Genomic DNA, 25,899 nt, shown 5'->3' with positions numbered 1-25,899 from the left:
TGTATAGCTAACCTCCAAAGAAAGGACTTCAATTCCGGAACGTCGGCACTTGGGAGTGAGTACCGCTCGTTACAAAATGAAGTAGTGCCACTTACCGGCATTGTAAGTTTCCCGCACGTTATCTACACACGTCCACCCTTACTCGCACGAAAACTTACGCCCACCCTATCGCTAACGTGTGAGTGAATAGGCGCACACTTGAATCAATGTGCCGGAGCATGAGTGACGGTGGCTACACCGACAAGACACGAATGCTGGAACGTGATGCTCCACAGAGTAAGCGAGGGACTAGCGATAATCCGTCTTTGCTACGGGCTACCACAAAGTACAGAACATTTAAATGCCAAGCTTTGTGCGCAGCAAGAACAAATTTATCGCAGCAGAGCATACGCGCGAGTGATTACGCTAAAAATAAACAATCAGATAGTGGCCGCACCGAGGAACTTTACTGAGTCAGAAATATGAAAGCCGCTGGTTCAAAATGTTTACCAAATAAAGAACGCAGATCACACTGATCCCGATTTAATTCATAAGCGGAAAGTTTCGACAGCTTGGAATACATTTCTAGCCCCGCTTTTAGTACAAGCACCGTATACGCTGCTCACGCCGTTTGGACAAGGCGTAATGAGCTCTGAAAGCACTTACATGTCCTCTAAAGCTGTGGCCAAAGCTTCGTGTCGTGCACGCAGTCACTGTCTACGATAAGCGTCGAAACAGAGGTTTGCTGCGCCGCGCCGGCGTCACGCGCTTGCATTGTAAACGCGGAGGCAACGGAGGCCGCTGAGGCAAGCAATGGACGCGTCACCACGTGATCAAACATGGCAGCGCCCACGGGAGCGTCGCGAAAAGGGTCAATAGAGGAAAAGCTCTCCTTTTGCATAATATTTTGAATATGTTTAGTGCTACAAAAATGAGTCATAGCAACATGGCGGCGCCTATGCTGTCCCCGATTTTCTTGCCCAGCTTTTCCTATACTAACTCTATTTGTGGTGCGACGAGCCGCGCGAACTATGGTAATGAGCAGCCATATGCAATAGCAGTCGAGAGGCATGCGCATGCGTGTCGCCGCATTTTCCCTGTCATTTATTTGGGGCCATGAAAATATTTTGTTCACAACGCGTGCTCATAGCATTTGCATCGCTCTCGAGTGGTGTTGGAATTTGTGTTTTGAACCGTCATTTTTATTAAAGACACGTTTATTTGAAATAATATTGGTTGAAAACTAACAAACTTTCTGGAACCTTTTGCACTTTTCACTACTGCGTTTGTATCATAATAAATATTAATGACTTTTTGCGTCATCAAAGGCTTTGACAACGGCGACGTTTTAATTTATAAAAAGAAATGTACACAAGGCGGCGCCTTGAAGTTTCCTCTCGCCAGTGGACTGTACGTTGCATCCACTGTCCGAGACAAAATAGACTTTAAGCGGGTAGAAATAACCAAACGGAGGTTATCTGATTGGTGGCTAAAATCAAGGCAGGGGTGAAATTTCACCCACCACAAAGTACAAAATATAATAGTCACGGCTAAGTGGCGTATGCCACCGCCCGATTTAAAGGGTTCAGCTATATTGAACCTTTGTTCACGCACACACACGTATATATATATATATATATATATATATATATATATATATCCTGTTCGTTCCAGTATATTCTAGGCACTATAGTTCAGCCTCATCCATCCATCCATCTATCGCGCTGCGAGTAAGCAGCGGAGTGAACAAGAGATGGCAGTGCCGGGGCTTGCGTCGCGCAAGCAGATGCCTGTGGCGCGCGCAACGCTATCGATGATATTCGGCCGCTTCTCAGCCAGACGAGTCCGGCTGAGTCACTTGCGTTTCACTAGACAGCGATAACGCGGCCTAGAGCGCGGGTTCATCACCACTGTTAGGTCGCTTATGTTGTCTCAAGGTAGAAAGCAAGCGCGTGGGCGCCAATATACGATGACTCATTCCCTTTCCCGAGGACACCCATCCTAGCTAATAAATGAAGCAGACGACAGCTTGTGCGCATGCAGACGACAGAAGCGAGAAACGATTTTGATGGAATAATCGTACGCTTTGAGCTAGCTGCTTTATTTTTACTGGGGAGCAAAACTGTTTTGCTTTATCAAGAACGCTAGGTTCAATTCCTACATTACAGTTTCTTAGGCGAAACGTCTAATTTGCGTCACGTTACGAAAGCAAATCAGCGCCATTTTGTAAGCGTCGCGGCTACGTCACGCCTCGAAGAAAATGGCGGAATGTCCAGAAGGTCCAGAACATAGCCTCCTGTATATAGGAGGTTATGGTCCAGAATAGCGGCTCAAAAGCAAATTTCCTTCCTCCATGCCAAAAGCTCAAACGTTACCAAAAGTCCCTACATTTCTCTCTCGCAACCTGCTCGCTACTTCAGTCTCGCAACCAGTGTTCCTCACGCATGTGCAGAAAGAGTGATTAAATTATACACGGTCACAAAACCCCGGCAGAGTACGCAAATAAAAGCGTTACTTTTAAATAAACAGCCATAGTGGGAGTTTAAAATGCAGAATGTTCCATCCTATAAAAAAATAGATTTAAACATGCATGCATGCATAACGGCGCCCGGCACCACGGCTTCCGCCGTGGCACCGGGGTTCGGCCGACCGCGCTGGCAAACAGAGAGGGAAAAAAAGGAAAAGCGTGATATTAAGAAAAAAAAAATTCCAGCCAGGGCGGGATTCGAACCCGCGTATCCATAATCCTGAAGCGAGCGCCGTAACCACTCAGCGTGGCGCCAGCTGTCGAGCGCTGTTCGTGGGCGCACCAATAGAAATACGCGCCCCGGATGCGCTTGAGAGTAGTTGAGAGCACGACCTACTGAGGTCGTGGTTGAGAGAGCCAGAAACACGTCGCCGGTTTTGGACACCACTTATGTGCCACCTAGGGCGCGATCTTGTACGCGTTCCAAAATGGAACGGAGGCGTTCCGTTCCATCGAGCCGCACACGATTGGTCAATTTGAACGTCGCGGTTGAAATTGACCAATCGTGTGCGGCTCGATGGAACGGAACGCCTCCGTTCCATTTTGGAACGCGTACAAGATCGCGCCCCTAATTATCGCCATCATCAAAGCAGGGTGCGACTGTTTTGCACAACAAATCCGTGCAGGGGCGTGACCTCGCCTCGATGACATATAATCATTTTCTTTTTTTTTTCTTCAGCGGTGGGAAAGTGAATATTGTCAGCTGATGCAGTAGTTTGCATTAATGTGTTTGCCGAATGTCCGGAAATAATAATAATAATAAAAAAACTAGGCCATACAGCTACGCTTCCGCAGCTTGCATTCATGCGTTCGAGCGTCGTCGTCTTCGTCGAAAAAAAAAAAGAAAGAAAATGGTGATACGTCATTGGGAGGTGAGGCCCCGCCCCTTCACAGATTTGTTGTGAAAACAGTCGCACCCATCAAAGCATCAAAGCGGCCTGCGGTGGCTTGGTAAATTTTTTCATAACATTTGTCAATTAATTGCTATTTTTAAAAATTCAACGCTTGATAATACATATTCTTATCAAATCTGCTGATTCTTTGTACTATTTGCTGAGGCGGAGACCTAAGTGGGCCTCACGCAGTGACACGCGGCGAATGTGCTTGCCGCACTACTTTCAGCGCACGACTGTACACTCAGTTCTTGGATTGTTGTTCGCGCGATGCGTCGCGATCAGCGGCCGTGAAGAAAAGAAAAATAATCGTGGACTATCGCTGAGTCCTACCGTACTGCTGCCAGAATGACCCAGTACCTCCCGCCGAATCTCTTGGCGCTCTTCGCTCCTCGAGACCCCATCCCCTACTTGCCGCCGACGGACAAACTACCCCATGAAAAAACCCAGGGGACCTATACCGGCGTATCGAAGTACTTGAATTTATTCGAGGTGAGAGCCTACAGTGTTCTCGCGCAGTGCACGCTGTCGTTCGTGTTTTAATGTATCCACTGTTGGCATGTTCGACGTGCGAAGTGCTAATTTCGCGATCTGCATACCGCATTCTGCGCCGTAGGTGCCCGGCTGCTAAGCCTACCGTTGCTGTGTGCATTCTGATTTTCCGCTGCTTGAGTTCAATTTTATAGAAACCTAGAAAACTTCTCCTCCTCCTGCTTGTGGAACAGCGGTAGTGCTAGAACCGTTAACGATGCTGGCGCTTCGCAGAGCTCATCTCCGTGGTCAAAGTTCCGCAGAGATGTATCTGGACGGCATGGCCTCGGCGACGGCTTTGCTCTCGCATTTATCGTGCTGCGTTTGTGTTTCAGGACCCGAAAGACACACCACCTCCAACGCGCGTTGAGACCCGAGAAGAACGCATCGAGCGTAAGGTAAGCGCTGTCTGGCACGCAGTACGTGACCGGTACGCTTGTCCTCCGAGCTTACATGTTTAAGTTAGCTTCTGAGGACGCATCTATGTTTGCGGGAATGAATTCGAAGGTGTGACGAGTGTTGTTACTTTTCAGAGGAGAGAGAAGGCAGAGCAAGTGGCTTACAAACTAGAGCAAGACATCGCGCTATGTAAGTATACCTTCGCTTTCACTTGCTGCACAGGTGGTTGTGTGCGTGCCGTTTCCATCAGCCATTAAGTATTCAGCGGTTATTGAACGATGAGGTATCAGCGGCCAGTCGTGTTATGTGAAGAGAGGAAGATAGCGAAAGTTTTCTGATTGCTATATGTGCATTGCTTGCTTCTTGGCCCTGTAGTTGTGTGACCATGGTTTGTGCTGTGAATGCAAGGGCATAGGTAAGAATACAGAGGCATTGTGCACTTCTGACTATGCATTTGTGCTTGAACCCCACATGCATGTGAGTGTACGAGCTAGGTCAGTGGTGGGTACTGCTGATGCAGAATTGAGTGTACTGTATCTACACACTTGTATTGTTCAGGTTGAATTCAAGCCCAAACCGCATGAGAGCGATTTTGTGCCCGAACAGGTCGCTCGATCGCTCGGTTCTGGAAATCTAGAATTCGTCGCTTGTCGCCCGGAAGTGCTATGAACGACTAGCCAATAGCGCAAAGCCGGAAGAGAATGTACTATCAGCGTCAAATGAAAGCCGAACAGCGGAGCGCGTGCCACAAGCATTAGAAACAGCATAGTGCGCGCCGTCCAGTCATCGGCGCAGACAGGCCCACACATCCGGTTTGGTAGCACAGCGCCACCCCACTGAAGTGCTATTTTTTTTTTTTTTTGCCTGTGTTCCCATTCGGATTTTTGAAAGGAAGAAAAAAAAGAAAACAGAAGCGAAAATTCTGCAACATTCATGCATTCGATCGGCAAACCTGCGCATTGCGGTATATCGCTCGCAGCTGCTACGGTTGCCGGCATAAGCGTGCTGATCGCTTGTGGTTGGTTTTTAGTTGTGGCGCTCCGCTTCAGCATTGTGGTGCTGTCGGCATCTGGGCACGATACGAGTTGCAGCGCTCCGCTTCAGCATTGGGGCGCTGTCGGTGTCTGGGCACGATATGAAAAAAGAATGAATATGTCTGGTAAAGATCTTGACATTAAAGTTAACTGCTGCGTGAAGTCGTGACACGGAGGTCGTGCACACTATAATTACACTTCGAAACAAAGGTCCACTTAAAGGAGCACTGACACAAAAAATTTGCATCTTGGTTTTTCTATTGAAATAAGTAGTTACCAACCCACTCATCACGGCTGCAAAGTTCATTTGCTCGAGCGCGCGACGGCTAATTTTTTGGAGACGGTTTTGTAGTGCTCAGTCGCAGTTTCCGTTTGAGAGAGCGTGTGGTTTCTGTGTAAACATAGCTGGCTACGTGAGCACCCGCTGAGACAAGGACGTCTGTTCTTGTACTCCCGTGCATGCCTTCCGCCTCTTTCCGTTGAAAAGGTCTCTGCTAGGAAGGATCGTGGCAGCCAACACAAACTCGTGACGCTGGTGGTGGTTGGTTGTTTACATGGAAACCAAGGATTGGGAAAGCATGCAATAGCACGACACGTACGCACTTTAAAAATTGATTTTAAATATGTTCTAGGGCTATATTATCTGCTGATATTTCTTAGATGATGCATGTGTGTCCTCACAAATCTATTCCACTGAATATCTCGCCTTCGACATTTTGTGTCAGTGCTCCTTGAAATAGAAAGGCTCAAATTACTGTAAATAAATGAATGAAAAAGGGCTGAACAAACAGGAAGAAGCCTTTATTGAAAATAAGCATCGGTGTTCAGCGAGACTTTGCCGGAGTGAAGGCGCGATGGTTTCCGCGAGAATATAACTGCTCACTGAAATTTAGTACTTGGTGAAGCCACCTTCAGCTGCCACGACGGCTCTCATTCTTCGCGGAAGACTGTTGAAGAGTCGATCCACAAAATCGCTCGCTCGCAGCCGTTCCCATTCCTCTTTTACGCAGCCCACAGCGCGTCTTGAGGGCCGCACGCAATTGGCCGCCGCGAGAGTGCATTCTTCATGGCGCCCCACACATTTTCGACGATATTCATGTCAGCGCCTTGTGGAGGCCACTCTAAGAGCATCATTCCCAGCTATTCCAGCACGCGCGTTGTTAATTTTGCCATGTGGATAGGGCTGCGGTCGTGCTGGAAGAAATAGAGGCCGTCAGGGAACGGCCCGTCGAGAGCATAAGGCACGACGCTTTCGATTAAATCACAATACGTCGCTGCGTTGAATTTTCCTCGCAAGCGAACCAGTGGTCCAAGGCTCTCCTTAGACAGCGCGCCCCAAACGCTGACGTAGCAGCGGCTGCTGCTTGCCACGTGCTGTATGTGCCTGGGCTCAAATCTGAAAAAGGAATGTAAACCATTATTTCAAGCCTTGCGGTAACTTTTGTCATCAAAGATGGCTGAAACGGTTGCTTAATAACGGTGCCCTATAAATATATAGCGTCATATTGAATATACCAAAGTGCGGGTTCATGTTCGAGTTGCAATACAAAATAATAATCTACATTGCATTAAAGCAATCATGCAAAAAACAAGAGTCGACGTGCTAAATTGTGTGAATGTCATACCTGGCGTTGCGAGTTCTCCAAATTCTCTGACGCTGGTCCCAGCGAGTGCAAAACGTTGACTCGTCGGTGAACATGACACAGCGCCAGTCCTCCACAGCCCACGCTGCGTGTTCTTGAGCAAACACAAGTCTTGCGTGTTTATTGGCTTCCGAAAGGGCAGGCTTTTGGGGTGCCACACGGCTTCGCAGGCCATTCTCGTCTGATCGTTGACGTGCTGGCGGAGAGGTTTAAGCTGTCTTTGATCTCTTGAGCTGTGATGAACGGTGCCTCTTTTGCTGCTTGTTTGATAAGTAGGTCCTTCGCACTGTCCGTCACCCGCTGCCTGTGTCCACGGGGAAGGTTGCAGAGGCGTCCTTCTTCCCGGAATGCCTGGCAAATTCTATTAACAGTACACAAAGGTCGATTCATAATGGCGGCAATTTGACGCTGGCTCACGTCATGCTGGTAAAGAGAAATAATGCGTGCTCTCTCTTCGAAGGAAACACTCGGCATTTTCAGGTTAAATTAATTGTTTCCGGCTGGATCTCCAAAAACAAAAACGGTGCAGGTAAAGCAAAAGCAGTGCTGCTGAACAAGAAAAGACGATAGCTTGAAATCAACCACAAAGCGATTAAATTTATCTTTTCCTTTCATCGTGCCCCGACGCTGATTGCAATGCAGCGCTGGAGTAAAAGCGAAGAACTGCGAGCGATACGACGAAAAGCGCTTGGCACGCTCATGCTGGCCACCACTATCACCATACGAAAACTGGAACAGAAGTGAAGATAACGAACTATAGGGGGATTGCGCAGTGCTGCCACACCGGATGTGCTCGCCTGTCAGTGGTGATGACAGGATGGCGCGCACTATAATGTTAACAGTGCTGGTGGCACGTGCTCTGCTGTTCGGCTTTCATTTGACGCTGATAGTACATCCGTCAAGTACTACTGATTGTGGCTCGGAACTAGCGAACATTTAAATCTTGATACGTGCAAGGATAAGAACCTAGTGCAAGACCTTTAGAATTATTTATGCTGCTCTTTACAGTAAAACACATCAACTTAAATTAATAAAGCATGCGTCATGCCAGTTTCAGCGCGTATTTGCTGCCCTCATACCGGCAACACCGGGGAAACGTCGCTCAAAATCGTTGCTCGCATGCAGTACAACTTGTCGGCGACGAGCGAACGCGACAGCCATCTCCATCGCGTCGCTTGTCACTGTCCTGCGCAAGATCGCGTGTATGCGGTTTATACTTCAAGCATGGCTTTTGAAAAGAGAAAGTAGATTTTTCTAAATGGATTTTTTTCCACTTGCACAGCTGCAAACTCTCCCGAATTTTTTGCAAAGTTCACGCTCATTTTACAATTTTATCAATGGTGCATCAAGATTTGTGAAAAATGAATTTTGTTCTCGAAAAACTTGTAAATGTGTTGGAGCTAGGCAAGATTGCACAGTATGCATACAAAAAGGAAATTGTGATATTACCTGTGTTGCCCTCTTGTGTTAGTGCAAGTTGTCATGTGACAGAGCTGTAAAGTTTTATGACAGTAAACACTGGGAGTGTGTGCCGCACAATAGAAGCAGAGCACTCCAGCGAGAGGCTAGCCTGCTCTCCTAGTTTCTACACAATGAGAGTGCGCCAGCCCCTCGCTACAATGCTCTACTTGTACCCAGCAGCACGCGCTCCCGTGTTTACTGTCATAAAGCTTTTCACTGTGCTTGGCTTAGAACAAGTTCCTAAGTTCCTGAAGCAGGCCAAATTGGCAACAGCTAGAGAGAAGGCAGAGAGGTCAACGAACCAAACATCCGGTTTCCTACCCTACACTGGGGTAAGGGGAGAACAGAAAGAGTTAGAGTGCATGCAATGTGAGAGGATGCGCAGGAGGACAATAAATGACCACTTAGACCGGTCCACTTCAAGAACTGCACTAGTGTGTGAATATCTTTTTGCCCCATTAACTGACGTGGTCGTGGCCCGAGTATTTCAGACTCGGAAAATGACCTTAGGTCTAGCTGGTTTAATGTTGTCCGGAGGCAGAGAGGCATTGGACATAATACCGGGGACAGGTACACAACAGCTGCTCAATGGTTCCTCACACCTACACTGCATGTTGGGCTATCGGCCATCCCAATATGGTGCAAGAATACATTTGTAAACACCATTCCCAGCCATAAGCGGAAAGCAATGTTGCTTCGAAGTTGCTAAAAAGGTCATTGTGATTGAGAACCTGTGTCGCTTGTTAATCTCTGTCATTGTTAATAAAGTGCGTATGTATACCACAACTCAAGAAATGTTTACTGTGACGTACCCGTACTCCCCCGTTTGTGACGGCAGGATTCTTGCTAATTTTAATGTTCATAGGTTGCAGATATCCATTTAGTGGAGCTTCTCTCTGTGCCACTTCAGGAGCTTTGGTGTCATACTATTAGAGTTTGCATGTTTCGATCTTGGTTGGGACGAGAAAGTGCTCTTTATCCTTGGCACCACATTGTCTGAAACATATCACGTGCCGTTTCATTCACCCTGATGTGCTTCCCATTACAGTTATGCTTGAGCAGCTTGCGTGCCCGAAAAAGTGTTGCTGCTATGAAACAACCATATTCTAAACTACTTGCATTTTCACAGCCAAAAGAATTCATTCACGAGCTAGTTGGTTTATTCTTCTTGAAAATTGAGTTTGTGCAGCGCAAGTGGACAAAACATAAAAGAACACTAATGACCTAGAAGGCTCTTTTTTTTTTTTTTTTAAGATGTGAGCGATCGTCGGAACATCAACTGCTACATATTCGTCAATGCCGTACCCACTGCTGTGTTACAAACGGCTTACAAGTTGAGTGATTCCTGAAGCGAGACTGCAACACTCGCTGATATCGGCACGCTCATCAAGTGCATCGCTAGTGCTGACATTAGCACAGAGCGCAATCAAGTGCGTCGTTAGTGTTGACATTAGCACAGTTGAGCAGTGTCTGTGAGGGGTCCATCACTATGTAGCATTTGTTATAAAATGAGAAATTTGCCGTCGAGACACCATAATTTTTCTATTGTACAGGCGTGGTCTTGGTTATAGAGGCACTCTCAGTTCACATGAAGGATTGGAATTCATCCAGGGCCTAATTAATCCTTCATTATATAGGTGATTTCATAGTAGAGGCATTCGGCGCTGGATTAGCGGGAAGGGCGTGTCGATCGCTTTTGGTTGGTTATTCGTTCTGGTTTTGGGTTGGTTATTTGGGTGGCTATACGTCACTAGCCTTTTTTTTTTAACTTGGGATTGATTATATGGAGGCAGGTGTTAAATTCTGCTATACCAATTTGCCTCAAAAGTGCAGCATAAAAAGGTTTAAAAATTTGACCTTATTAGATGATTAATGAGTGTTTTCTCTTAATAGTTGCTGCCGGAGCAGTGAATGCAACTGTGAGGCCTTCAGGAATTGGGGAAGCTAGCCCAGCCTGCTTTTCTATCATTAGAATGATCATGGAACGAAAACCCCACTGTCAGTTTGTGTACGGCGCCAATGAAAGAGGAGAGGAGGCAGCGAGCGCAGTTCCCTGAAATGCCCACACTGTTGGTGCTTGGCCATGGAACGGACACGTGGCGCGCATTCCATTAGTTGTGTTACTGGCTACCTATGTGTTCTGGAAAACTAGGGCGCGATCTTGTACGCGTTCCAAAATGGAACGGAGGCAGTCTGTTCCATCGAGCCGCACACGATTGGTCAATTTGATCGTCATGGTTCAAATTGACCAATCGTGTGCGGCTCACGGTTCAAATTGACCAGTTGTGTGCGGCTCGATGGAACGGACCGCCTCCGTTCCATTTTGGAACGCGTACAAGATTGCGCCCCTAATGCTAACACATTACTGTCGCATGAATCTCATTGAATCGCACTTTGTATAATACAGAAGTGTAGCAGTGGGATGGGGGAACCGCCAAGAGAAAGGAGCAGGGGGGTCTACATGAGCATTAGCCCAGGGCCCTCATTTTTCTTAATTTCGCCCTGGAGGCGTTCGACTGTAATAAATAACCCCATAAGTCAAGAAATCCACTTGTCATTGAACATTTGCAGTTGGAGAGTAGTGTTCAACTATTTCTTTGATGACTCCTTTCTTTGTTTTGCAGGGGACCCTTACAACAACAGTGCAGGCACCTTAGACCCATTCAAGACTCTCTTCGTAGCCCGGATTGTGAGTTTGCTTGAGATATTTATGGTTGTGGAGAGGTCTCTTGCTTCTATGTGAAACGGGGTTCGATTGGTTAGGAAATTTGAATGGAAGTCACTCATTGTTTACCACTGGCCTTAATTCTTGCAATTACCATTCTAGTTTTGTTCCCATTTCATGCGCATTGTAAGGCAGTCATAAAATTGGGATTTCTATGGCAGCATACACCATGGTTCTGCATTTAGAAATAAATATAAAAAAGTTGGGGCAACTCGTGTTTTTACTGATGGGCTCTTGTTTTTCTATTTAAACATTCTCTTAGACAGCTGCTGAAGCGATTTATTCTGTGAACATTATCTCTTATTCTGTTTAAAGGGGCCCTGAACTGCCCCTCGGGCTTGGTGAAATAACATAGTCAGCAGGTAGCATATGCTGCTGCGAACATCACAGCCAAGTTTTGCCGTCATATGGGGAAACGTGGATGCTCGCAAGGAGAGCGCAAAGTTACATCTCTCTCAAACGCTCTCTTTTCAAACAGAAGCCTTCTCCCGACTCTCTTGTGGACACTTTATTTCGTAATTAAGCGGATTCCCATGTGCGGCTGCTATTGGTAGCTGCGCTCGGCTATTGTGATGTGCTTTGTTTTGTCACCGATCTCGGGGGCGTGCGGGTGTTAATAAAGATAGGATTGGAAGACGCCTGGCAACACAGCAAGCATATTTTTAATCACACCCTCATAACCAAAAACCTCAAACTAAAAAACTCAAGTACACACTGAACTAAAACACAATGCATAAATAAATGTTAAAAAAGATATACAACCTAATAAATCTATCCACGTACATGCCCTTAACTTTGCCTACGCTAGTCCTGGGCGTTTCCTACACCAAAGTCTGGCATCACTGGCCTACTGTTGTGACGATACAAGAAGGTCGTTCTTACAAAGTTCGTCGATGCGCGTGTCCTCCCGGCCGGAGACTTGCCAAATCTTCAACGTCATTGTACTTGCCGACCGTCGCATAAACATTGCTGCATTGGAGTCGGTCCATCCTCTCATTCGTCTCCAAAACTTAGTTAACCCAGTCGCTGTTGCTGACGTGGCAGGGAGGCTCGACGGGTTAGGCCTCATGACTTGTTCGTTTGGGGCGTCGCTGATGCCGTAAGTGCCGACAACTCGCGGTTCCGTTGACCAGGCCGAGTACGTGGCTGGAGCTCCGGTAGCCGTCGCTGACGTGTCACTTGCCGGGTTAGGCCTAATGAAGCGTTCCTCGCCCTCCGACAATCTGCGTGGCGGCCCGGTGCCCTGGTGATTATCGGTTGATCGGGCTCGGCCGAGGAAGAGGGATCCTTGCAAAGAGGACCGGAACCACCGTGAACATCAGCAGCTGGTCCCAGGAGCTTCGCCCGGACGTCTCCGAGGTCTACAGCTACGCCTGGGCCTTGCCAGCATCACGAGCTTCGTGGCCAGACTCTCCGCACTCCCGTCGTCAGCATAGCTGACGAAGCAACCTTCCAGCCCAAGAGCCACGTCGATAATACTGTTTCGTCGCTTCTCCCTTGCGGATTGCACCTCGGTTCGTGTGCCTCGAGCGCTCGCGCCGTTCGGAACGCTCCGCGAGCTTCGTCTTTTCTCGCCACAGGCGGCCTCTTACATGTGACAGCTATGCAGCGTAGATACCACGGGATGCCGCCACGAGTCCACTAGCTAAGCACACTGCAGCTCGCTGAGGACAACTGCGTTTGGCTTACATTTAGTGCGTCGTAGGCACCAAAATCCGAAGTCGTGGCGTTTACGTTAATATCTAACGTGAAATTTGAACTGCACGTCTCGGTGACATTTCGAAGACTGAGCATTGCGGCCACGCCCCACCTTGCCGTAGCCTTCGCAGTGCAAGGCATTGAAGAAGGAATGGGAGCACGGCGGAGGCTGTGTTTGATTGCCAATAACTCCGCTTCTGCTGAACGCATTAAAGTACTTTTTGCAGCAAAAGTATTTTTCAAGTAGCCTATTTCACTTCAAATGCCTTTCTCCACTTCGATAAAGAGTGGTTCAGGGCCTCTTTAAAGCGAACAAATATTATGTAATATATTACAGCTTACGCACAGTTGGCACCTTTGCCGAGCAAAAATGCACGGAGAAGGCGGGGGGGTGATAAATTATGTTTCCAAAAATATGGCGATACACCGAGTTTAACTTCGCATGAGTGAAATTCATTCAAAGGTTTTATATAAAATTTGTACAAAAAGATTCCATTTGCGACAATTCAGTTGCCTGCTATGTATGAACGCCAGACAAAGCACTTGCTCTGTAGCTTTTATTGGGCTGATGTAGGGAGAACCAGCAAATGGCGTGCTGGTGTAGGGGTGAAAGCCAGCAGCTGGCAGTGTACAGAAGAAAAAAAGAAACGGTATGGTTGTTGAATAACCGGCCAGGTGCAACCGTTAGCCCATGCAGGGGTGGGACTCCTGCGTCAATTGCGCCATTTTGATACAAACATAAATTCCTGCGCCAAACTCGAAAAATTAGCCGAAATTGCGCCACACTGCGCCAGAACGGCTTCGGCATGTGTGCCCCGGCAGTGGCCGCGAACAGCGAGCAGATTCGATCTCTGAAAAAGAGCGCAGCCGTTCACATTCCGCGCACCACATGACGGCGCCTCCCGTACAGCTTATTGTAATTTTCTCACTTATAACACCGGATATTTAAGTGGCCCGTGTACGCGTGGTCGTTGTCGTCGGAATGGACAGGGTGGCTGCATTTAGAGTTGACTAGAATACGGTTGAGTGGGCCAGGCGGCACGGCGCTTTCTATCTGAGGCGCAAAGCAAATCCCGAATGGCGAAGCATCGCTTGCTATAGCAAATTAGTAGACAGCTATACGAAGTAAGGAGAGTAGCTTTATCGACCGTGTAAACTTGTAAGCATTCGCTTACCAACGCACAAGCAAACTGAACGCATCTCACTCAATGACCGCGGAAACTTGTTGTCAAAGCGCTGCAGTGTGGAAGCGCGGCAGCAGCGCGAGCGAATTGACTTTCGTGTTGCCTCTCGCTTCATCACGTATTAGGAGGCGAAAACACAGTGCTCACGAAGTTATCAGCACTCGCACTCTGTCCCCATTGCAGGAGCCTTTCAAGATAGGGCTCGCGCGGCCGCGCCATACGCAGCAGCCGCCAAAATGAACCCCCCTCTCCTTCCCTTCCTCGGTGCCTTGCGCGCAACGGATGACGGCCGTTTCCTACGCGCTTTCCTCCCTTGTGCGCGCGAAATTGAGCCGCCATCGTCCGCCCTCGAGCGCTCTCACTCGCACAAACAGTATGCGGCGCGCGGCGACGTTGTTATTGCCCTTGGACTTTATGCGGAACATCACGGTGACGCCGATGGCGACAGTGACAGCAGAAATGTGCCTGGTGTGTCCGTATAATTGCTATCGCAATAAAAGCTGATTAGAATAGCTTTACCCTATACCAGGGGTTCTCAAGCATGTTCGTTCCAGGGAACCCTGCTAAGCTCCATGAAGCGCCAAGGAACCCCCCCCCCCCCCCCTTCATTTAACCGAATTAAAATGTCCTAATTACCCGAATGTCGAATTACCCAAGGTATCAAGAAAACAATAAATGAATGCTTACTACGTCAACAGGCTTTTATTTACTGAATGAATTAGCAAATCTTGTTTCTATTTTGCACAAGAGCAGTGCGGCACCCGCCGCGGTGGCTCAGTTAGCAAAGGCGTTTCGTGGCTGAGCACGAGGTCACGGGATCGAATCCCGGCCGCGGCGGCCGCATTTCGATGGAGGCGAAATGCAAAAACTTTTGCCCGTGTACGTGCTTGCGTTGTAGTGCATGTTAAAGAACCGCAGGTGGTCAAAATTAATCCGGAGCCCTCCACTACGGCGTACCTCACAGTCATAACTGGTTTTGGCACGTAAAACCCTAGAATGAAGTTCTCGTCATCTCATGACTTATTTGAGCTAGCAATGACTTAATTGAGCTAGCAGCGGCGAAGGCCTCGCGACATCCATCGCAGCGCGGCCGCGGCGCGCGTCTTGATCTGAGACACGCTTTTCACTACCGCGCGCACATCCCGATTATTTTTTCGCTAGTGAGCTGGTCGCCAACAAATTGCCCGCCCATCGCGATGTAGCCGGTGCTCTTCATCTTCGACAGCTTTGCACTGAGTCAAAGCGAAACTACTGCTTACCGCAACCGCTGCGGAGAAAACCGCGGCCGTTATCGACGAGATCATGGTCGGCGACCTTGCGGTTCAGAAGGCAGGCGGCCGACGCCATAGCCGACGCACTCACCAAGTCAAAACGAAACTACCGTTTGCTGCAACAAGTGCGCACGAAACCGCGGTCGCTATCGACGCGATCATGGATGGCGACTACCCAGCTGCGAAAGGCACGCAGCCGACGCGCGCACCGTCAAAACGTAACTACTATTTCCCGCAACCGCTGCTGCGGACGAAACTGTGCTGGTTATCGACGCGATCATAGATCGCGATTACGCACTTATGAAGGCACGCGGCTAGCCGCCAACGCGGTGTTACGCGCGGCGATTAACGCAAGAATAAAGGCTTTGAGGTCACAATTAGGCACGAAGAGTTCCGGCGTTGCTGTCAGTCACGTATAGCATACGATTGCCGCTGAGGACTATACCAATGAGGACTGCATCGCTTCGTTTTTGGACGCTAGCGCCGTTTTAGCTCTTTTGCGGCGCGCACTTGTGGTGCTCCGCGCATCAGTTTTTTTTTATTCCTCCGAAGTATAACATCAGTGCGCACGCTATCGGCACCTACCCTATCTACAAACGGGAGAAATGCGCACGGTGGTAAGTCAGAGCCTCCGAGATTCAAGTGCGAAAGCTTAGGCGCGCTGCCCATGGCTGCCCGTTTTCGAAGATTGGGTGGCTACAAGCTGCTTGCGGATTTATTGCGCAGTTCGCGCGTTGCCGTTACGCACTGTGATGTGCTTTTTGACACTCGGGCATAGGTAATTGAGGTTCTGTGCATCAAGCGCACCTCGTGTTCGCCGTTTTCGCCACTTGGCGAGCGCGGGACCACGGAAAATTTATCAGTGGCTCGCGGAACCCCGAGCAGGGGCCTGCGGAACGCCCGAGTTCCGCGGAACCCACTTTGAGAACCCATGCCCTATACCAACCCAGGGTTGATTGCGGCTCTCTGGGTTTGCAGGGCCATATGGTAACTCAGAAATTGTACCGCGTCTATTGGACCACATACTGTCAACTATTATCAACATTTATTAGCATTTTCAACTATTATTGTGAGCGCCTGCACGGGAATATATAGTGCGATCGTAGTGCCACCGACGTTTTCGGCTGTACAAGAACCCACTCTTCCAGATTCTAGTATGCTCTCTCTACAAAGCACACTTCTACTACGAGCTTCGTGTTGGTTTATTCTGTGTTTCGTCGTGTTGTCGAAGTGCGCTGCCATATTCCATTATGCCACGAAAATTCAGAATGGCCTGCTCTGAACTGCTTTAAAATAAAATTTTATCTGCTCCGAGCTGCTCCAAAATGCAATTTTGTCTGCTCCGAACTGCTCCAAAACGCAATTTTACTTGCTCCTAAAATTGTGCCAAACTGACTTTGGGCAGTCCCACCCCTGCCCATGTAAAATTGTTAACATTATTATAGCAAGCTCTACCAAAGACCTACTGATAGATTGCCATATTTGATAGCTGTGTACAACATACCTCTGTTCACTTTAGATGTCGTAGATGCAGTTTGCAGAATTATGATATTCTTCTTTTAATAGCTAAGTAAAAACCATTGCGACCTTAAAGAAAAATGTACTTCCTACAGTCGATAGATTTTTGCTTTTTTTTTTAAATTCATCAAACTGAATTAAAATTGGTTTTAATACACGGGAAAAACCCTGGCCCCCGCCCCGCTGCAGTGGGCAGAGGCAATGCCTAGTGCTTGAAATCGCAATCGGACAGTGCAATGGGGGTTGTCATAATGCAACATTTACCACTAAACCCTCTCACTTTTTTTAGTTCACTACACTTTTGTAAAACATAGCAAGCACTCTAGTATACTCAAATGCAACATATAAGGCCATAGTGCTTGCGACAGTCATTGCTAGTGGAAACAAAACAGATGTCTCGGCAGCACTAGGAATAAAAAGAAAATTCGTATCAGTCTCTGGAAGTAACAAAAAAGGGATGAAAAAAAGAAAGTCCTTGAATTGTGAATGCATGTACATTTACATTCAACTTCTTGGTATGTGTCTAATGTGTCGCTTGTTATTATTGTTAAACGCTTTACGTATAGGGCTCAGTTACAGCTTGTGTCTGTTAATCTTCAGTGAGTGGTTTCTGTTTAGCACTATTTCCCAGTAATGTTGAATGTTTGCTTTTACGTGAGAACAGGCAATAAGGCTTTGCCAGGAAAAGCCAAAAAAAAAAAATTCACTCATCATCAGAAACTTGTATTTGGACTGTGCTCATGGACTGCCAGCTCCACGAGAGATGAATATAGTCAGATCGCTCATCAGACTATGTGTCGACTTGGTAAATGCAAAACATGTGAAGGAAGAATCCAAGCAGGTATTGTTTCACGTTAGCATGAGATTAAGTTCAGCAGTGTTGTTTGAATACTCCTCGGTTTGTGTTGTGTTGTACTGCCCGTGATCATGAATTGGCAATAAGTCAACCAGTTTTCTGTTCTTTTGTGCGCGTATCGTGGGAAGCAACGTGCAGTGCTTCCCGTAATCAGCACCAATTTTCACTGCTGTTAAAGGGTACGGCCTGTAGGTTCATGCATTCATGTGTGTTGCTACTGAGCAGGCTGAATGTTACTTTTGTCCTTGTGCATTTTCAGAACTACGACACTTCTGAGTCAAAGCTGCGCCGAGAGTTTGAGGTGTTTGGCCCGATCAAAAAGGTGAGTAGTTGCCGTCGTTTCATCTCCTGGTGTGGTGGCATGTAGCATATAAGTTTGTGTTCGGAGGTTTCTCGTGTGCCCTTTGGGATCAGGCGACGGGCACCGAATTTTACCCTTGCGTGGCTGGAAATATATATATGAAGTGCTTTAGCAAGAGCCGTTTTCCACTGCTTCTGGTCATGGCAAGCTAAATAAGAAAAAGTGCAAAGTAATCATTGGCGGAACCCCTCCCCCCTGAACACGCACGGGAATCAGTGAGACCAAGCTCTTTTTTAAGGTTTACAGAAATGTTAAAGCAAATGTTATACAAAGGCAACACTAATGATGCAAATGCAGTGGATTGTTTATGCAAATGTAATAATGCAAATGTAGCACAGGAGGAAGATATGTGAGGGCAGCATCTGGACATCAACATGACAGGGATGCGTATTAAATTTATTAGGTAGGTTGCACTTGTCTGGTTTGTTTTTGCACTGCAAATCGCTTCCATGACTCATGAGACACAGTTACTGTTCGTAATCAGTGATGCAAGCTTCAACTGAGGCCATTTCACATGGTATTACGAGTGTGTCACGACCACTGGCAATGCATCGAATGAAATCGTACCTCTCATCTTCTCGAGTCTGTTCTTGTTGATGCTGTTGTTTACTTGGCACAGGGGTGAGAAGCGGTGCGTGCGTCGAAACATACACGAGACATCACGAGAAACGTTATCCCTCATGCTTTGACATCTATGATCGTTGCATTCCTCGCTGCCAGTGGCCACCACACATGGTCATTCTGCTTCCTGCTTGTGGGTGTAATGTTCGCCACTTAGTGAGCCAAGTAATGCTCACATTCTGCACCGTGCTTTACAGTTTAACTATGGCGTGCAGCTCAATGCTTCTTCCAGGCTTCCACACCGAAGGCAATGCCTTGGTCCATTTTGTTGCCATCTTCATCACTTCCCTGTAGCTCAACTTTCCTTGCTCAATGCACGCTTTGGTCCCATTTTGTTCACCTCTTTACACTCTGCTGCTGGTGACTACATTAGAACCTGATTCATACGTCTGGAGAGAAAAATGTGAGAAAAAGCATAATTGGGAAAACAAACAATCCAAAGTCACTAAAAAAATTTTGGCATCTATACTCGATCTCGCAAGTAACTTGCAGCACCACCTATACTCCATCTCACAAGCTGTTGTCAGCACTGTCGAAGGTACGAGGTGTACACAGGCAATATCCTTGCACAGTGGTATATAGTTCCTGGCGTAACTGGCTCATTATTGGTTGATTACCCTAGAGTTTTATTTTTCCTCGCTACATGATATGGTACAGCGATACATGACATGTTCAGAATTTTGCGCATGCGCGTCTTATACCGAGAACTACTGTAATGGCCACTCTATCACATATACAGTAAAAGCTCGTTAATTTGCACCTCGTTAATTCGAATTTTCGAATAATTAGAACTAAGTGGCACAGTCTGGCCATGCTCCATAGAGCCCCATGTATTGAAAAGCTCATTATTTCGAATGCTAATCCGGCCCGCCACGGATAATTCGAACTGCGCACCGCCGTAGCCAGCTCGCATTCTCTGCTGTTAAGCAACAGATGGCGCGACATACACTATCATCATCGCGTGTTTTTAGGGGGCAGCACTTGCGTTTATTCGCAAATGCTCTGCCGCATCGTCATGGACAGCGGGATACGCAGTGCGTTCGGTGGCAACCCCGAAATCGGCCATTCTCTCCGTCGCCAGTGCGATCGCAATGTCTAAGCCTCTCTCTTGTTCTGCACATGTCCGTCGCAGACCGACACTGCTCGCGTACCGCGAGCAGTGGAAAAAAGTGGAAGTGGAGAAGTGGAGCAGTGGAAGGAAAAAGTGGAAATTCTGCGGGAAGTGGATGCAGGGAAACAGAGTAAAAATGAAATCGCCAAAAAGCACGATACACCGAGAAGCACGCTGTCGACCTACATCCAGAATAAGAAGACTATTGAGGACTCATACGTGGCTGAAACTTTCGCCAAGGATCGGAAAAGAATTCGTACAGCAAAGCACCCGGACCTGGAGGCAGCGTTGCTCACATGGATTAAGGAAAAACGGAGCCAGGAGATTCCATTGAGTGGCCCCATCATTGTAGCGAAGGCGGCCGATTTCGCGCTACGTGTGAACGTCTCCGACTTCGCCGCTTCGGATGGATGGTTTCACCGCTTCAGGGACAGACACGACCTCGTTTTCCGCAGTGTGTGCGGCGAAGCCAAAGCTGTAGTCGCGGAAACCTGCATTGTGTGACGGAATGGTGCGCTACTAGACCACCTGAACAGGTACGCACCATCCGCTATTTTTAATGCCGACGAGACCGCCTTGTTTTTTAAACTCTTGCCGGACAAAACGATCACCTACAAGGGGGATGTGTGCGCAGGCGGCAAACGTTGCAAAGAGCGTGTGACGGTGTTGCTCGGGGCCAACATGACTGGAACCGAGAAGCTCCCCCTATTTGTGATAGGGAAGTCGCAAAAGCCTCGATGTCTTAAGAACATCCGCACGCTGCCGGCCGACTGTGCAGCAAATAAGAAGGCCTGGATGACGGGCGAGCTTTTCAAGCAGTGGCTGAGGAAACTCGACCGAAAATTTGAGCTCGGCAAGAGGCAGATTCTCCTCCTCGTCGACAAGTGCTCGGCGCACAAAGTGGAAGTCGAGTTGAGAGCCATTGAGCTGGTTTTTCTTCCGGCTAACACCACTGCGGCTCTTCAGCCTATGGATCAGGGCGTTATAAAAGTTTTGAAAAGCTTTTATAGACGCCACGTTCTCGAGAAGTTGCTCCTGTGCTCCGATAATGAGAAGAGCTACACCGTCACTCTGCTCACAGCCCTGCACATGCTTGTGCGTGCCTGGAATCAGGTAACCACAGAAACAATTGCAAATTGTTTCCGGCACTGTGGTTTCGGAGCGCTTAACGCAGATGCAAATGAAGTTGAAGAGGACGTCCGCGCTCCGGTTCATGTACGGGAGGCGCTCGGCGATGTGGACTTTGGCGACTACATGAATGTCGACAGCTGTGCGGCGGTCTGCGGTGCTGTGACCGATGATGAAATCATCGCCCAAGTCGTCGGCGAAGACGAAAACCCAGCCGTGGACGATGACGACGCGAATGATGAAGATGATGTTGGTGACCTTCGTTGATGCGTATGACCTTCGTTGGCACAGGTGATGGACGGACTGAATCACGCCCGGCTTTTCTTCAGTTTCGAAGAAGGCGAAGACGATGCTTTCCGGCTCATTCGAACTCTGGAAGATAAAGCGGCAGCAATCGCTTTCAGAGGCAAAAAGCAGAAAACCATTACGGACTTTTTTTGCAAATTAATGTACCTAGAGGTGCTCTACCTTTTTTTTTTTTGTCATCAGATGTGGCTTTCTTTAATCACTTTTGTTAGTTCGAATTTCGGTTAATTCGAACTCGTTAAGTGTCCCCATGAAATTCGAATTAACGAGCTTTTACTGTAGCAACATGGCAGCACCCATACTGCGCCGACCACCTGCTTCGATCCGAATTACCACTTGTTACTGGCTCTCCAGAAAGCTGGAAGAACGCCAACATTATACTCATCCATAAGAAAGGAGACGTTAAAGAATTGAATTATAGACCCATTAGCTTGCTTTCAGTATTGTATAAAATATTCACCAAGGTAATTTCAAATAGAATCAGGGCAACACTTGAGCCAACCAAGGGAACAGGCTGGCTTCAGGAAGGGATATTCTACGATGGATCATATCCATGTCATCAACCAGGTAATAGAGAAATCTGTGGAGTACAATCAACCTCTCTATATGGCTTTTGTAGACTATGAAAAAGCATTTGATTCAGTAGAGATACCAGCACTCAGAGGCATTACGCAACCAAGGAGTACAGGATGCATACTTGAATATATTGGCAAATATCTACAAGGATTGCACAGCAACCTTGGTTCTCCACAAGAAAAGTAGAAAGTTACCTATCAAGAAAGGGGTCCAGGCAAGGAGACGCAATCTCTCCAATGCTATTCAGAATACTGCATGCTTAGAAGAAGTATTCAAGCTCTTAGACTGGGAAGGCTTAGGAGTGGGAATCAACTGCGAATATCTCAGTAACCTTCGGTTTGCAGGTGACATTGTCCTATTCAGCAACAATGGAGACGAATTACAGCAAATGATTGAGGACCTTAATCGAGAAAGATGAATATGCAGAAGACAAAGATAATGTTCAATAGCCTGGCAAGGGAACAAGAATTCAGGATCGCCAGTCAGCCACTAGAGTCTGTAAAGGAGTACGTTTATTTAGTTCAATTACTCACAGGGGACCCTGATCATAAAAAAGAAATTTACAGAAGAATAAAATTGGGTTGGAGGGCATACGGCAGGCATTGCCAAATCCTGACTGGGAGATTACCATTGTCGTTGAAAAGTGTACAATCATTGCATTCTACCAGTGATAACATATGGGGCAGAAACTTGAAGGTTAACAAGGAAGCTCAAGAACAAGTTAAGGACCGTACAAAGAGTGATACAGTGCAGTCCACTTATAACGATATCGAGAAAAACGAGAAATCCGATCGTTATAACCGATCATCGCCATATCTGGACTGCCGAAAAAAAAATGCCGAATATTCCTTTGCAGTCCCGAAACCGAAACTGCCACTAGCGATAAAAAAATCGACGGTGTAGAAAGTAGGCCGTGAAAAATAAAACTTTTATTTATGCCTCTAAATAGCAGTCTCCATCGTTAGGCACGCTGAAATAGAAATATGCACTTGCTTTCGCGGAAGTTTCGGATTCACAACCTCAGTGTGCATCGCGTCCATCTGCTGCGCGAACACTGGCGCCTATGATTTACCGTGCATGAATTCAATGAGCGTGTCGACTCGGTCGACGACGTTGCACTTTGGTTGAACCTCGGGGTCGGTGTCAAAGACGGGCCATTGTCAATCTCGTCGTCACTGCTGCTGCTGTCGTCGCCTCCGTCGCACAACGCCGCCGTCTGTCGCGACAACGATCGCCCCATCGGAGTTCTTTTCGCAGAACGAGGCAGCACTATTTGCACTCAGAAGCTCCTCCATCGAAGCACCACCTATTTCATCGTCAGTAGCGACGTGCTCCTAGAGTTCGGACACCACCGTGTTAGTTTCGCCCATAGGGGTTTCGTCGTGGTGCACGGAGCCCGCCTTTTCCGTTGATCGGCATGGACACAGCTTCTAGCCTTCATGATCGTGGCGCTCCCGGTTTTCATAATCGTCGATATCATCCACTGCCTTTTCCGTTGATCGGCATGGACACAGCTTCTAGCCTTCATGATCGTGGCGCTCCCAGTTTTCATAATCGTCGATATCATCCACTGCGCGAGCTCGTACTTCGAGTCTTGCAAAATTTGCTGCACCGTCTCGAGAGACGCAGCTTTGCGCTTTGTCGGCGCACCTCCCGCTGCTTCCGCGGTGCACTTCCGCGCTCGCTGAGAGAGGGAGATTGTAAAGGGAGCGTAGGCTGCGTAGGCGCTGCTTGCTTATCGCTTTCTCCCTCCTCTTGCAAAATCTGTTTCATCTCAAGGGGCGTACTTGCCACTGCTTCTGTTGAGAGCGCGCGGCAGGGAGCGCAGACGCCCCTCGCCAGAGGAGGCGTCGCCTTCGCTTATCGCCTTTCTTTCGCCCTCTCCTCGCGCGACCGCCGGTGACGCGGGGGCAAAGCAGCTGGCGCCATCTTGTGCACGCTGCACCAACTTGTGATACTCTCTATGGCTTTCGCAATCGGCGCGCGGGCGGGATGCGCTGCGCGGCAATGGCGGCAGATACGAACTCGCGTAGGCAAACTTTTCGCCCCGTCTTGGTTAAGGGCAACGTAGGAACGCAATTTTCACGATTATTCTGCATTAAAAACACCGCCCAGAAGCAAAATTTCAATCGTTATATTCGATATGCGGTGAATAACATATCGTTGTATGTTTTTTTTTTTTTTCTCATAGCCCTAATGCATAAGTTGATACTCTTAGCTCGACTCATCGTTATAACCGATATATTGTTATATGTGGTATCGTTATATGTGGACTGCACTGTCGAACGAAAAATGCTAGGCCTAACGTTAAGAGAGAGGAAGAGAGCGGTGTGGATCAGAGAACAAACGGAGATAGCCGATATTCTAGTTGACATTAAGCGGAAAAAGTGGAGCTGGGCAGGCCATGTAATGCATAGGATTGATAATCGGTGGACCATTAGGGTTACAGAATGGATAGCAAGAGAAGGGGAGCGCAGTCGAGGACGGCAGAAAACTAGGTGTAGTGATGAAGTTAGGAAATTCGCAGGCGCAAGTTGGAATCAGCTAGTTTAAGACAGGGATAATTAGAGATCGCAGGGAGAGGCCTTTGTCCTGCAGTGGGCATAATTATGGGCTGATGATGATGGTGTTCTTGCAGATTGTCATCGTGCACAACAAGATAACTGGCAAGCCCCGGGGCTACGCCTTCGTCGAGTATGAACACGAGCGGGACATGCACTGTGAGTACCGCCAGGCCATGGCACCTTTACTGACTCCCATTTGTTTCATAGGCTGTTGCTAATGGAAGTGTGCGAGAATGGCGTTGCTTGCTAGTAGGTTACTTGGCTTTCTTTTCTTTTTTTCATAATTTCTTTTGGTAATTATTATTATGATTATTATTTATTTATCTCGCTTCTTTGGATAGGAAGTTCACGGTCTACATACTCTCTCACCAACCCTGTGCGGTGCAGCAAAGGCTAGGGCTCGTGTCGGCCAATAGGTAACGAAGGCCATGTTCCGAGCAGGAAAGAGAGCTCGCCCATTGTGCGCCGCTGATCCTTCTGTGAAGCTTCCGTTCTTCTACGGCTTGCGTAGAGGGCGATGAGAGGCAGACAATGGGGGTGCCGCCTCAGGTTATCGATTCCGTTTGGTTGACAGGACCCGTAGCTCTCACTAAGATGCAGAAAGTTGGTGAAAAGTCAAATTTCTGTTTACACGATTAGGTTCTTACAAGCTTTCTTTTTTTTTCCCCCAACCTATTTGCATTGTTTGATGCCTCTGGGAGGGGATTTGATAATGGTGTTTGATAGTGGTGCCTCGGTTCTGTGAACCACACCGCCTTTGAATCTTGTGTGCCAGAGGGACGGTTGTTTCTATTGTGTCTGTGTGCCAAGTGCTTTCTTTGGGTTCTTGTGGTGCAACGAAACATCCCCCCTCCATCTTTGTGGTAAGAAGGGGGCGAGAGAGCTGTCAAGACCCAGCTCGGAGGATGTGTGTGACTCGCCGGCGGACATCGGAGGACGCTTCTGCTGCTACGGCGGTCGGTCTGGCTGGAGCCATCACTTGAGGTCTTGTGCACGGTCCGAACACGACCAGTGTGCACTTTTTCTTTATCTGCTTTCCACCTGCGTTTTGCTTCCATTTTACTTTTTCGAGACCCATTGGATTTATTGTGAGGGGAAGCAAAGGTCCCATGTGTTTAGATTGCCGTCAGCAGAAAAAAATAAATGTCTCTGCAAGCTCTCAGTGCAGCACTAGTGTTTTGTGCCCTTCTTTAGTGGAGTGTAAGATCAGACTGTAGTTGGTTCTTTGTCAGACACAGGGAAGGTGCAATGCATAAGGGTGCTGTGCCCTTCCTATATCTAGTGTTTCATTTCATTATGTATCCGACATATTTTTATCCCTGTCTGCACGGTTTCTTGTCTTTTCCTTCAACCACCTTGCTTGCTATCAAATTATTGCCAATTCTGTAATCCTGGTGCAACATTCAGGGGTGGGGGGGTCCTGCGCCAATTGCACTATTTTGATACTCAAATTGCTGCGACAAAAGTGGAGAAATGGATGAAATTATACCACGGGCTGCGCCTGAACATCTTC

General features: G+C 47.8%; 1 protein-coding gene across 3 annotated transcripts in view; it reads left to right on the top strand.

Annotated features, from left to right (window-relative positions):
- Positions 1-3,601: 3,601 nt before the first annotated feature.
- Positions 3,602-25,899, top strand: part of LOC119450805 (U1 small nuclear ribonucleoprotein 70 kDa) — a 45,488-nt gene continuing 23,190 nt past the window's right edge. For 2 of the 3 annotated variants that reach the window (XM_049666253.1, XM_049666252.1), the window contains exons 1-6: positions 3,602-3,891; positions 4,266-4,328; positions 4,464-4,518; positions 11,092-11,156; positions 17,979-18,041; positions 24,461-24,542. In XM_049666253.1, the coding sequence (XP_049522210.1) occupies positions 3,748-3,891; positions 4,266-4,328; positions 4,464-4,518; positions 11,092-11,156; positions 17,979-18,041; positions 24,461-24,542 (472 nt within the window). In that variant the 5' untranslated portion in view covers positions 3,602-3,747. The remainder of the gene's footprint in view (positions 3,892-4,265; positions 4,329-4,463; positions 4,519-11,091; positions 11,157-17,978; positions 18,042-24,460; positions 24,543-25,899) is intronic. The other variant, XM_037714301.2, reaches the window with a different exon arrangement.

The sequence above is a fragment of the Dermacentor silvarum genome, chromosome 4, assembly GCF_013339745.2.
Source record: "Dermacentor silvarum isolate Dsil-2018 chromosome 4, BIME_Dsil_1.4, whole genome shotgun sequence".
Classification (NCBI taxonomy): Eukaryota; Metazoa; Arthropoda; class Arachnida; order Ixodida; family Ixodidae; genus Dermacentor; species Dermacentor silvarum.
The sequence above is the reverse complement of the archived record's forward strand: the minus strand, read 5'-3'. Positions and strand labels throughout refer to the sequence as shown.